The sequence below is a fragment of the Kryptolebias marmoratus genome, linkage group LG15 (assembly GCF_001649575.2).
Source record: "Kryptolebias marmoratus isolate JLee-2015 linkage group LG15, ASM164957v2, whole genome shotgun sequence".
In the NCBI taxonomy this organism is placed as follows: Eukaryota; Metazoa; Chordata; class Actinopteri; order Cyprinodontiformes; family Rivulidae; genus Kryptolebias; species Kryptolebias marmoratus.
In genome coordinates this window covers 12,173,342-12,188,013 of record NC_051444.1, presented here as the reverse complement: position 1 = coordinate 12,188,013, position 14,672 = coordinate 12,173,342, and the positions used below count along the sequence as shown (strand labels likewise).

General features: G+C 36.8%; 1 protein-coding gene across 1 annotated transcript in view; it reads left to right on the top strand.

Annotated features, from left to right (window-relative positions):
• The window catches only part of ush2a (Usher syndrome 2A (autosomal recessive, mild)), a 180,155-nt gene that overhangs the window by 88,816 nt on the left and 76,667 nt on the right, over nt 1-14,672 (top strand). The window contains 5 exon segments of the mRNA XM_037980018.1: nt 402-559; nt 1,616-1,763; nt 3,524-3,679; nt 5,766-5,913; nt 7,059-7,201. Coding sequence (XP_037835946.1) covers nt 402-559; nt 1,616-1,763; nt 3,524-3,679; nt 5,766-5,913; nt 7,059-7,201 — 753 coding nt within the window.

The window sequence follows — 14,672 nt, the reverse complement described above, 5'->3', positions numbered from 1 at the left end:
AAAATGATGCCAAAAATGACCAATGTATCTAAAAAAAAGATCAGTTTTAAATTTACTGTAAAGATATACAAATGATTAATTCTAATTAGGTGTCCTGACATTTATGTGTAGTCCTTTGTATATTAATATTATTAAACAATAAAATAAGACAAATACAATTTTGTCAGAGATGTTTCTTAACAAGAAGCCAGTCTTATCTATTTTTTATGATTATACATTATACACTGTGTACAACAAATCTCTTTTGAAATAATAAACACTCAAACTCGTTTAAACACAAGCAGCCTGACTAAAAAAAGTAAAATAGCCAGGCTTACAGCATCGTCAAAAGTTTGAGTTAAAGATATTTATTACATGTTTTTATTTTTATTTCTTGTGCATTTCATGTCCTCTTTTTACAGGTGTAATAACTAGTTATGGCCTCTGGCTGGATGGAGTTCTTATTTTAAACTCCAGTTCCTCCCAGAGGTTCTTTGTGGTGGAGCGATTGTCTCCGTGGAGCGAACATGTTATCAGGCTGCAGGCCTGCACCGCACGGGGCTGTGGCAAAGGACCCATGGTCAGTAAATCTGTTCCCGGTAAACCCACTTTGTTCCTAAAATTGCAGAATACTTTCTTTTTTGCTTTGTATGTCATTGCAATGTTTGGATTTTTAATTTAAGAGCATAAACTGTATTTTTGTTTGTTTGTGTTTATAAAGTGCTACCAATCAGTGTTTGGTATTTGAGGAAGTAGACACTATATAAAATCCTCTGAGTGTATAATCTGTCTTCACTTAGTGAAATGAATGAGTTAATACAAATTGGGAAAAGAAACGTAGATATCCATGTGAGTGAGTCTACTCAGATATATAGACTAAGTATGTGTGCTGCGGGTGCATGTCAGTGTGTGAAGTGTGTCACTTGGAGTCATAAAGGTGATCGATTCTCTCGACTCAATAACGAGGGCTACGTGGGGACAGTGACATTTGGTAGGAAATGCCACTCCGTTCTCAACGACGTTTCTGACGACAGGCCAGATTTTGGGGCATATTTCCAATACAGACACTGTGTTTTGTTAAACGCCCAGAGAAACAGCTGACAGTGCAGAAAACAATGAGAGGCCGATGATGGGAAAGGGTGAGCTGAAGAAAAAGGGGTCAACAAGTGATTGGGGGGAATAGGTTGGCGTAGAGGAATAATTTAGGGATAAAAGATGTAAATAATGTGGACTGAATAAATGGTCAAAGATTAGTGAGAGATGAGGTGGAAGGGTTGCACAGAGCAGCAGAGAAAATTGCAGAAAGAACACAGTTATGATGACAGGAAAAGCAAATTGCTGTGAAGGAATTTTGCAGCAAAATAAGGATAAAAGATAGATTTATTTCAGGTCAGGGGTGCAAGTCTGTTTCATTTTATAGTTTTTTTTGGTTCATCGTGAATCATCTATTGATGAATTGCAGTGTCATCATGATTATGACCTTAATCAATGAAAGGAGGATTTTCTTATAATTGTTTTTATTTATGCTAAATAAAATACTTTAGATTTAAATTAACATAAAGTATGTGTCATTTCTTGTAATCCACATTTGTTCTTTTCATATGTCCACGTGTCCCTTTCTTTTTAATCTAAATAGGTGGAGATGCGTACATTAGAGATGGCCCCTGAAGGCCCTATGCTGCTGGAGCTGACCAATCAGAGCTCCAGATCTGTGCGAGCCCGCTGGACAGCCCCTCCGAGGGCAAATGGGAACGTCAGCTACACACTGTACTACAGAAGCAAAGGTGACACATGCAGCTTTCCTGTCTCTGTCTCTCTTTTCTCTTTCTCACACAGTGAAGCACGGAGACGTTTGACAGTTTGGAATCCCTTCATAACATTTAAATGCATTGTTTAACATTTTCATTTGGAAGATGTCTTTATACAAAGTGACTTTATTTCCTCAAAAAATATATATTTTAGCTCAAAGATTAATGATCAATTCCCACAATATGTACAGTCTTTTAACCAATGTATAAAGTACTTTGCAACATCCTGCCCAAAAAGATTTAAACACTCCCATACTGAGCTGCCATCATACTAAACAGGGCACCCAGTCACACCTGACTGTCACCACTTTAATTTAAAACTCCATGCTCAAATTTTACCTTTAAATAAACTTCTAATCTTTAAGATCTACTTACAGATACTGTAGTATCATTATTTTAATTTTACTTTTGTGTCTGTTTGGTAGAATTTCTTTGTTTATTCTTCGAACTGACGTGAAAAAGTTATCTTTTAATCGGCTGCTTACCACAGATAAATTGTTCTTTGGATGAGGTTTTGATTTGTATGCTGCAAATAACACCACCTGTGCCATCTGGTCCTTGTAAGTGCTGCAACCAACTATGTGGATATGTTGAAATACCTGCCACTGTTTTCCTGAGAGCACAGTAATTTTTATTGCCAATTTCAAGAGCACCAAGTGGGTTTTTTGAAATAAAAAATAAAAATAAAAAAACACTTTTACAGAAATGAGTAGAGTGCAAGGATATGGATAGAGATCGACTCATAAGTACATGCACTTATGCACACACACACACACACACACACACACTCACACACACACAACCAACAAAGCAAACTTTACTGAAAGTCGGGCATGAAATGGGAAAGTGAGAGAAGAGGTAATCAAACAAGACTGCTATGGAAAAGATGAGATATTTTGATGTTGCCTGAGACTTTAGATTGGAGATGATCTTCGAACGTAGAGCAAAACCATGGAAAGAAAGAACAAAGACAGGCACCAATAACAAGTATATAATAAAAGAACTGTAGTAAATAAAAGGGGGTGATGAGGAGCTTATATTTCCATAGACGCATGTAAAACCGGTATGTAATATAAAAACAGAAACAGTGTGGGAATGGCCAACAAAACAAAAGAATTGGATATGGAAAAACAAGAGTATGAAGGATTTTGAACAGCGTGTACCTGCGCGCACACACACACAGTGATACTTTAACTTGTGCATATTCACTAAATCTGTTTCTTTCCGTCTCGTATACACACATGGACAGTGACTTTGATTTGTTTCTCACAGAGGAGGAACCATGAAAATGAGAGGAGAGGAGGATAAGAGGGAGATAGTGTTGCACAAAACCACCTGTGTATTTGATGCAAACTACTTTTATCAGTTTATACAGAACTGATTTGTGTGTGAGCGTGTGTCTCTGTGTATGTGTGAGAGAGAGAAACCGTAGAAATATTGGATCAGTTTACAGTGTTTTATTTCCCAATCACTTTTTGTTGCTCATCTTTCCACAATCTAAATATGCATACCTCTTTTTTCATCTCTCTGTTAATATCAGTCTTCATTTGTGTCTCATGAACTCTCATGTTTGTCTTTTCCTGTTCATGTAGTATGTGCTGTGTTTTGTCTGTCTTTATTGTGTAAAAAATAACCGGTGCACAATGTTGCAAAGTTTTCACCTCACCTGATATAGACGGCTCTGATTTTCAGGTTTTGTTTGTGTGTGTTGTTTGTTTTTTGTTGTTGTTCATTAGATGGTGACGGTGTGTTGGATGGAGGAAGAGCAACAGGCACCTGGTTGTCTGTGACCAAACTACAGCCTTACACAAATTACAGCTTCTGGATCAGAGGGTGTAACACACAGGGTTGTGTTGAGAGCCTGCCGTTTAATGTCACTACACCTCCAGCAGGTACACACACACTTTAAGTTGGACAAAAAGAAATGTGGAAATGTTTATTCATTGTTACGCATTTATTTAAAGAATAAACAGGCAAACTATGATAGTAGTATCTCCTGAGAATATGAGTTTCAGTTGAGACAAATTCAAACCTCTTTTTGTTTAATTAAATAGCTGTACTTTCAGATTCATTTCTAACTCAAAGCACAAGGGATACAACTTGTTTATGTCATGTTCTGATATCAGCTAACATTCATACGAGCTCGTCATTTTTGTTGTCAAAAGTCATGAGGTGACGCTAACCAAGCCGTAATTTATAAATATGTAAGAGCAAACTTTAGCAATTGTTGCTGGAAGTATTGAATCTATATACTTCCACACACCTATGTCTTAGTCAAAAAACAACAAAAGACAGACTTAGAAAAGTTCTGCTGTTCAAGTTCAAAACAAAGGCATAAGAAAGTATAAATTTTAAATACCAGACGTTTCCTCTCTTTCCATCTCCCTTTTTACCTCTGTGCCTCTGGCATCTCTTTAGACTTCTTTAAGGCAAACTGTCTTGATGCGTCCTTGTTCTGTGAAAGAACAGAGAGAAGCTAGCGGAGCAAGAGACAGAAGAGCAGAGTAGGAGGAGAGCAGAGAGAAAGAAGTGAACATAAAAGTGCATAGTTTAAAACGATTAGTGACACCTCTGATATTGTACCTGCTAACACAGCATGAGAAAGACACAGGCGCAGCAACGGTGTGTATGTATCTGTGATTTTTGTGTTTTACGCCTGCATATCTCTGTGTGTGTGTGTGTGTGAGTGTGTGTGTGTGTGTGTGTGTGCATGTTAGAGAAAGAGAGAGAGAGAGAGGGAGGATGAATCTTTTCATGAATTAAAGCCGAGCACACTCTGGGAATGAACATTTAGCTCATCTACAGCTTCAGCTTGATCTTTCCTAAAAAGTAAAATCTAGATATTTGAACCAAGGTAAATGTTAGAAATATCTTTTTCAGCTGTAAAAACAAGTTTAACGTCTTTGTTAAAAAAGAACAACCCGAACTAAAAAAGGAATTTGGCTCGCAAAACAGCAATAATGCTTTTCATCTACATATCGAGTATCAACTTGGATACCGAATCTGACTGTAGTGCAGTTTTTTTTAACTGCTTAAAAAAATAACAATAACTGAGTTTAATATACTTGTATAGAAAATTAAGCCAGCACAAAATGTAGCTGATATCTTCATTTAAAAAATGTGTCGCCCATTTAATTAACCTCTTATAAAAGTTTTTAATGTATATATGTTTATGAAGATACAAACCTTAAAGTAATCATTTATTTTTCTGAGCTTTAGCTTTTCTTTTGTTGGTTTTTTTAATATTGAAAGGGCTTTTGCTACATTTTTAGTGCATGTGGGGTTTGTTTTTGACAGTTGTCTGCAGGAATAAGACGTCTTCAGCAATCAGTCTCATTGTAACAGAAAGAGAGCGGTCTTTGATTGAAGGGTCACTTTATACATCAGAGGACGTGCTCTCTTTTTTTTACCATCAACAATGTGGTCACTGATTTTCTCCTTGTTTGTTGTTCTTATCTCTGTTATCATCTTTCTCTTATTGCATCTTCTCTGTTGTTAAGAAGTGCTTCTTCATAGTTAAACATGATGCTTTTACAGATTTTTTTTAACACTAACAATGACTAGGTTTTTCAGTTAGAAAAGCAGTCACAGTATTTAATATAAAACTGTTTTTGGTTATGTGTGATGTAGGAAAGTAAGAGATGATTTGGTTTTATTTTGGTTGTTTCTGAAGGGCTTTTGGTTGTCTTGGTTGTTAAAGAAATGGGAAACTAAACCAAAACCACAAATCATGACTGGTTTTATCTACATCTAGCTACTCACACCTACACCCTGTTTTCTTATTCCCCTTTGTCTTTTTATATCACTCTAAGCTAGGATAATTGTACATTCTGGTGTTATTTTTGATATTTTAAAATCCCAATCATAACAATGAAGCAAGGAGACCACTTAGAATAGTTTGTTGTTTGGTTATTTTTTTCGTGATGTTTTTTATATTCCACCCCATGGTCTGTTTGCTGTCATTATCTTATTTTATAGCCCCAGATGGTTTGTCACCTCCAACTTTAGCCCATTCAACCAACACAAGTGTAAATGTGTCCTGGTCCACTCCTATCAACTCTAATGCACCAGGCCCACTTCAGTACAGCTTGCAAATGAGAACATCTCCACAGAGACCTGTCATAAGGTAAGAAAGAACTTGAGATGCACGGTAGTTAAACAAGTGGACAAGTATGCCAAGAGTTCTCCTGAGTATTTTCTGATGTGCAAGTGTTTCCTTTTTTAAAACGGGTTGAGTCACAGGTAGGCCTACACAAAAAAGAAAGAAACAAACAAAAGGCATCAAAGTTGTTACAGTAATTTGTGACAATAAATTAGTGTAAGAAAATGGCAGGCACAAACTCAAACGTATCTACTTAAAAATCTGAATATATACTTACGCATTTACATGTGAATCTGAAAAGGGACATTATTCACCACAGCTGAATGTACCACACGAGTATTACAGGCCATGAGGAAAACAAAAGACATGGGGAGAGTCAAAAAGACAAAAAACACAGGGAAGGTTGGTGGGCCATGTTGAGAAATTGTGGTGAAATAAAGAGAGAGAAAAGGTGTGCATCTGATATGTATTCATTACATGCTTCCTGACAACAAATTGCAATTTAATCCAAGAAGAGGAGGCTCTCATTCTGTGGTAATAAATAAATGACTAGCTACATGTATTATATATCAGACAGTCATGCCCTCCTCCTCCTCTGCTATGGAAATCTCATTGTTACCTGATTTATTCATTCATTCATCCCCTCTATCCATCTGATGCTAAATGGTCAACGGTGTCTCATTTATGACAATATTCTTTTACTTTGTCCTAGATTCTTTTGTAAGATTATATGACATGGGGTCAGCTATGTGATGTGAGAATAAACTGATAAGTTGCAGAAATATTGCACATTTGTGAAACACGGATTCTGCTAAGTGACCATTTGAAACTTGTTGTGCCATTTTTATAGTATTGCGCAATTTTAAAACTTACCTGGATAAACCAAAAGTGCACAAGTAACTTGTTAAAAAATGTATTAGCTTGGAAAAGGTATAAAGCAAACACTAAAGAAGATTTTCTCTGTGAAGCCATTCCATGCAAACTTTAACCTAAAAAAACAAAATGGCTGGTTAGCATTTATGCATCTCTACTTCCGTTTGCAATAATTAACTGTAAAACTCGTTCAATCTAGAGCTTTTTGAAAACTCTCCCTTTTTACTGCTCAGTAACACATTTCATTTTGACCAGATTCAAATTGTATGTTTGTGTTTTTGTCCGTCCACACCTAGACTTTTGGAAAATGCAACCGACACTTTTTCCTACTACGTCGAGGGTTTGTCACCTTACACGTACTACCTGTTCAGAGTGGTGGTGTCACATGCTCATGGGCAGACAACCAGCCCGTGGGCAACCCTGCGCACTGCAGAGGACAGTAAGTACTCAAATATGCATATGAAGAATTTCCCTCTGTTATTACTAAGAAGTGAATGCAAATAAATACACATGCTGCCAGTCTGCTGGTCACCTGTTAGCAGTGATTCATAGCAACAGGTAACTTAAAAAAGAGCAATGTGAACAAAAAGCAGCAATACAGGCAAAGCTTCTGTCAAAATATAACACTATATGGACAGGCAGCAAAACTTGGGCCAGACAATATGTAACAGCATCAAGAAATACTAGTAACCAGTTAGTCTTTTTATTAATTAACGTGAAAATTGCAACAATGCTTTTTAAATCGTTTATGTACATTTGGACCACACATATTCACACATTTGTAGGTCTTCTTTTGTGCCTTCATTTTCTAGGTATGCTAAGTATTGTGTTTTTGGTTCAGATGATGAAACTGGTGTAGATGTTGTGTTTTTACATTTAGCAGTAAGATTTTTTTGCTTTTTTTTAATTATATGCTTTTTTGGAATTATGTCCCCTTTTGCCAAACCATGACAAAAGTAGCTTCCATTTATTTCAAGACACACTGCCATAACCTTCTCTGTTGACATGGTATTGTGCACACTAAAAAATGCACGTCTACGTCTTCATATCAATGATGTGATGAATTATCATGTGTTAAAAGCAGAGCATTTACCCAATTTCTTCACTTTTTATGGCCTAGCGTTGTGTTTTACTTCCCTTGTGCAAGAAATGGCCATAGTGACAAACAGAATGCTTAGAAAAATAAGTGATGGAAGCATGTGGACAGACAGGACTGGTTGAAGCTCACTGGCAGGGTTAGAGCTGCATACTGTAAGGTGTGTGTCTGTGTGTGAGTGACCTAGCCAGTGTCATTGTGGGCTAATTGCTGTAATAGAATCATATTAGCCACTGGAACAGCCTCCTCAGTGCAAAGTTATAAATTAATTAGAACCACACTATTATCACATACATTATCATTAAGCTGTTGAGTTTTGCATACATTGATACATGTGTATGTACACACACAGGAATGCATGCAAAACATGCACACATATCTACATGCATTCCGTGAGTACCAGCTTCGTGATGCATGCACACACCCATTCAGACACACACAACTGCAGACATTTAGGATGCATTAAATTACAGCCCTGTGCTTTGCTCATTGTTATGCAGAATTGATTTCCCTCCAGCAAACACACACAAACACACACACACCTACACACACAAACACATTTATATTCACACAAACTCTTAAATACGATGAGCTTTTATCACATATTGTCCAACTCAGCAATTGTAAAGTTACACTACTTCTGTTGTTCTGTCTATATAACTGTATTAAGGTGAAAGTGAAATCATGTGGGGGTTTTTTGGGATGTGAACTTTATTAATAAATCTAGATGGCCAATAGCGCTTTTTCTTTTTCAAATATCCCAACTCCTTATTGCCTAAAGCAGACAAAAACACAAAGAATTTTACAAATCTGAGTCCGACAACCCAAATCATTTAAATGTGAAAATGTACAGTTAAACAACAACAAAGTGATATTTGGCAAGATAGACCCCTGGATATCCAGACTGATTTTTTTGTTTGTTTGTTTGACTTTGATATGTGATTTTTTTTTTCTAATAATCTTTTTGTTATATTACCAAGCCTGAGAGAGAAAAAAGAACATTTTTCAAATAATGTCCTTTTATTTAAAAAACATTGATGCTAAGAGCTTGATATCTGATTGGTGTGTCAGTTCACCTGAAATTTCTCGTACAAATATAAAATAGGTACACACCTTGCATATACAGAAAGTTTTACGCACACATTTACACGCATGTTCATGTAACATTCACATCAGATCTAAACAAACACATGGTTGTTTCTTTGGGATTTTGCTCCTGCTGGAAGAGATCTGCCCAACCTGATCTAGTTTTGGAAATAAACGTAGATTTTAGCTTATACACCTAGATTGTACATCATTCTACATTAAGATAAAATGTATGTTGACAGTGAATAATTTTACTAACAGGGATCCTTTTATGTATTTTATTTTCAGTTCTTTCTGCAAATGTGTCCTTTTGCTTTTGAGGACAGAATTAGTTTTTCTGTTCTTACAAAAGTGGAAGAAATAAATAAGGTTGGAAATGGGGTAAAAAGTAAAGGTGAAAATGTAGAAAAAGTAGAATAATGAGGAACTGAGGAAAAAAGCGGAAAGAACAGAAGAGTGGACTAATGACAGAACAGATAAAGAGAGAGAGACCCACGCTTCCTCCTTTCCTTTTTATCATTCCATTAAAGTTTTATATCCATCTTTTTAATGTAATTTGGTCCCTATGAATTCCTGTCGCGGCAGAACAGACAGACGGCTCCTGTGAACATAAACTCTAGCTGTGTTGGACAGCTCCCTTTCCTCTGTCGACTCCCATGTTCACACCAGCTAAGTGATCTAAGAGCATGTGTGTGCGTGTGTGTGTGTGTGCAACTGTGTGCCTCTGTATGCTCTGGAAGAGAGGTGTGTATTACAGAGTGCTCTGAAGAGCATGAATAAAGAGTATGAATAAAGCCCCACTTGAACAAAATGATCTTAGCAAAGCAGTCTTAGAACGTGAAAATGTGAGTGCATGTGTGCAAGAACATTAACTAACATTAAATACATTAAAGAATAATCCCTCTTCAACCAAACTGAACTGAAAGCTGAGTGTAACACAGGGAATATAAAGGGGAAAGAAGCTACTGAAATGAGGTTAGAGGTTATGACAGAGTACAAAGAATTCATGTTATTTGATTAATTACTGGGTGTATTAATAAAATATTCTTCTACTTTTTTCTCTTGTATTTTAGTCAGTCATGTTCGGGGAAATGTAGCAGCATAATTCAGTTTTACCTAAGTTGTAAAGAAAAAAATCAGTGTAAAAAACATAGTTATTAGCTTACTCGTATTTACTAATGAACTGTTGTAAATTTAAATGTAAAAATTTATCAGTCACAAAATTTAGAAGTACTTTCAAAAAATAAATTGTAAAACAAACAAAAAAAAGAGCTCTGTGCTGTTGTTAGCAAACCTTTTTTTATTACACACATTTCACACATCAAAACAAAGCTCAGACCTCTCAACAGACCAAGATGAGAACAACAATGTCAAGTGTATGAATGATGCAGCCAGATTTCATCATCCAGTGACACATCCACTGTGCCTTCAGATAAGAGCGGCACCAGCTGGTAAAGCTGGCTCGAATCTGCTTCTCAAGTTTTCTGTGTGACTTTATTATTGCTGACTGAGTTTCTAAATGGACAACAAACCATTATGCTATTTTCTCTGGTCTCATTTGCGCCACAGTTAAGAATGCTAAAGTGACATATTGGCCGTCTTTGCTGAGTATCATCAATGACACAATGAAAATTTATCCCATCCTATGTACTAATATTGCCTTATGAAATCATAAAGTGAAAAGTAGTGGTCCAAGCACCAAACCCTGTGGTTCTCCACGGTAAAAAGAAGGAAATTTATCATTTACATTAACAAATTAGAATCTGTTGGAAACATTCACCAGTACTATTTCTGTTCTATGATAAGTTTTAAATATTGACAAAAATTCCTCAAACATGAACTGCATTAAGTTAAATTTACCAACAAATGACATCTACTTGGAGTTTTCTACTCGTATAGATTCCCTGATGATAATGTGCTGTATGAGCCAAACATAAAGCAATAACTTACATCAAATAATGGCAATCACCACTGATTTAGATAATTTTACAAAATAAATGTCCACATTTTAGTTTGAAAGCTATATTTGTTTTCTGTTTTAGTAGACTATTTATACATCAGAAGGTGACTTACTTAGAATTAAATAAATCATACTGAATTAATAATGTCTGAAAAAAAAGTATTTTTTTTGAATGATTGACATGTCAAAGGAACCATGATGGTTGTAGTTACTTAAAGACTAATGCACATCTCGTATAGTTGTGATGTTCTGGTTACAGATCAAGCTTATGACCTTGGTCATGCCTCATCCTCCTTCTCACTGCCTCTTCAGTGAATCCTAAAGCCACAATGACTGTAAATAATCTGTGGAGGAGTAAAGATATGAAATGCAATGTAAATTCGTGCTGTATTACTTGTCACGTTTTGACAGCCTGTTGTAAGCATCTTGATAATGGTAAAGCTCAGCGTTTGTTCTCATTATGACTCCTAGAAGCCTCAACTCACCTTCAAAAGCCCATTCACCACCTCACAAAAAACACACATGCCCACAAACACACGCAAGCATGCACTGGACCCTGTGTAAAACTAAAATTAATACCCTGCTTTTTCCCTCACATGGACACATGCAGATAAACGCACACTGTTAACTACACACATATGCACAAAGATGTTTGAGAAGCTACAAACACACATGTACACACGACAGACATACACACACATTGTCCTAACCCTCCCCCTCTCCAAGCCCTTGTCAGTTGATTGTGTTATTACTATGCTAACCAAATCCTTATAAATGTGATTTAAGGCTTGGCAGCCCTGCAATCCTGTTTTCCCCTTCTGCTACTGTGTTTTACTGGAGAGAGGAGGAGTAAAGGAGGGCAGTGTAGATGAAGGAATGAGGAGAGATGGATAAGAAAGAGAAAAAAAATGATACAAAGAATGGAGGAAGTAAGATTGGAAAAAAGGAGGGAATGCATGGGATGCTGTTGGGAATGATATGATGAGAGATGGAAAAAAGTAAACAAGAAGGAGAGAGGAGATGTCAGAAAATTAGATGAAGCAGAGCTGCAAATATAATCTCTTAACACTTGTTTTGTCCTATACAGAAAGCAGTAAAGCGTCAGTTACACTCCCACTTCCCCCAAAACAACAACAACAAAAAAAAAAAAACAGCAAGTGCATCTTTAATGAAAATTTCAATTGAAAAACTTAACTGCCCTTCAAATTGCAGAATTTTACACGCGTCAGTAAAGCCTAAATAACATTTGGTGCTTAGAAGGTGAGAAGGAGGAGAGAGGGAACAGGGGACGAATGGGGCAACCACAAGGGATATTTTGGTTGGTTGATGGGATCTGGATCAAGGTGACTGGATTGCATTTTGGTAGAAAGAAAAATTTCTTTTTAGTTTATTTTATAGTCTTCCCTTTGCATTTTATTTTCCTCTTTCTTTGTACGTCTGTTGCTGGAATAGAAAGATATCTTACCCAGACAAAAAATGCAGACAAGACTGACTTCAAATAAATGTAAAGTGTCTAATTAAACATTCAAGAAACAGGTAGGCAGATACGCAGACCTTCTGCAGCAAGAAGCAAGCATGCAGTGAGGCGCAACGACAGGCATATAAGAAGGCAGGGAGACAGGCTTCTTGGTTATACGTGGGGTTCAGTGGACCTTTGGTGGTAATTGAATCAGTGTGAGTGCTGAGTAGAGCTAGCATAAAAACCTGTTAACCCAAAAGGTCAACTTCCTGCATTGTTTATTTAGTATGGAGACCAGAAAGAAGAGACCAAGATACAAAGTCCATATGGGGCACAGAGAGCATACAAAATGAGAGTTAAAGTAAAAGGGAAAAGAAGGAGGTAGTGAAGGAAAAAAAAGGAGGATGACGACTGTGGGAGAGGTGGGCTTGTTGGTTAACCATTAGTGAACTTTAGTTCTTTACATTACTGTTTCTGTATTGCCTTTTTAATTGTTTCAGTAAGGTAAAAGAACAATCTTTTTCCAGAAAGTTTTTAAAAGTTGAAATTGTTACTGATGGCAAGACTGCTACTTCTGTCTATAAAAGTGACATCCTCAAATCTAAATAAAGAGTGATGAAAGACATTTACATTTTTTAAGTGTTCTTAACCTTTAGCAGAATTTGAATGTCCCGAGCCAATTACCAAGCAATAGCAGGCATCTGACTCTGTAGGAAATAAGGCCTACCAATCAATAAGAAGTGCACAGAAGTGCACGCACTGTAGTTACACGGTTGTTGTCTTTTGTGCATGCAAGCTGACATACACATAAACATGCTCGCACACTTAATCTCTCATACACTTAAGCACACATACAACTGCTCATCTTCTTTCACTCTCATCCTCTCTGTTTCTCCCTTACATACACACACAGAAACACACACACACCATCTGGGAAAGCCGTTAGCGGTTAGCGGTAGCACTTAGCGACGCAGCACGCTCTCTCGGTCCGCTCAGTCACCTTGATCTGGTTGCCCTTCACACAGCACCATTACTGCTGTACTGCATCGCTGTGGGTGTGGGCATGTGAGTTAATGTGTGAGTTTAGAAGAGTATGTGTCTGTGTGTGTGTGTCCATTACAGAGCAGTACAGTGGGATGTAAATGCCAGGGGAGTAGGGGGGGGGGATTAGGTATTACCTTCAAATGAGCTACCATGAAGTGAAAGATCCTTTTGACTGGTCTTATGTTTGTTCCCCTCCTTGCATGAACAGTCACAGTCATGTGACTGTGTGTTTGTCTGTGCCGCTCTGATGTGCATCTCTTCCTGTTTTTAATGGGATCACTTTGCCTTCTGTGCGGAAAAAATTTAAGACTCTTAAAACTTCACAGAATAATATATACAAAGTGGACCAAAGGTAGCTGTAGCTGTCTGAAACTGCAACCCTGTTTTGTCATAGTTATTTTTTCTCTTTTTTGCTTTGCAATCTTTGAGTTACATCTAATGTTAAAGTAATCAGCAAATGTAGATGATAAGCTTTAACTGTGGTCCCTGATCTGGAAGACCTCTGTTTTTAGACCTTTGCAGGTTTCCTGTAGTTTGACATTGAATTGTTCAAAGAAAGACTATATCTTGTAAATTCTAAGATGGAGCTGTTATTTTTCAGACTTTTCTCCCCAGATCTCTCTCAGTAGATAACACTACTAAAGAGTAGTACCCACAAACTCTCACCATTTAACTGATGCTACAGCTCTGTTATCTGATTGTAACCACTGTTCTCAGATCAGAGCTGCTCAAATCTTAGGTCTCCCTCTTTCCTCCCCAGTTCAACTTGCTGATCCTGTGAACTTACCACTTTTCTCACATCTGCCCTATCCCAAACCTTGATATTCATTAAGATAATTACAATTGTTCATCTCAAATTTTACATGTATTAAATTATGGATCGTGTAAATGTGTTTACATATATGTGAATGTTATATTTTTGTCTGTTGAAAAAGGAAGTGCGAAGTTGTGTTTGAATGTTCCTCATGGTCCAGTTGGCTTACATTTCACCTTGGAGATTTATTCACTCAGCTGACTTATATGTAGTCTCAAGTACTGAAAAATCTCAAATGCAACATAAATTTCCTCAGGGGGAGAAAGTGAGGAAAAGAATTTTCATATTAATCCCTTGAATATTGATTTCAGCATCACACTTTGTCCTTCTGATGTCTTTTTTAGCGCCACTAGTCATATACTGTAATTCACCTTCCACTTTTATCACATACTTATACAATATTTCATACTTTTTCCTCCCTTTTCCTTTTCATTATGTTTTTGATTTTCTC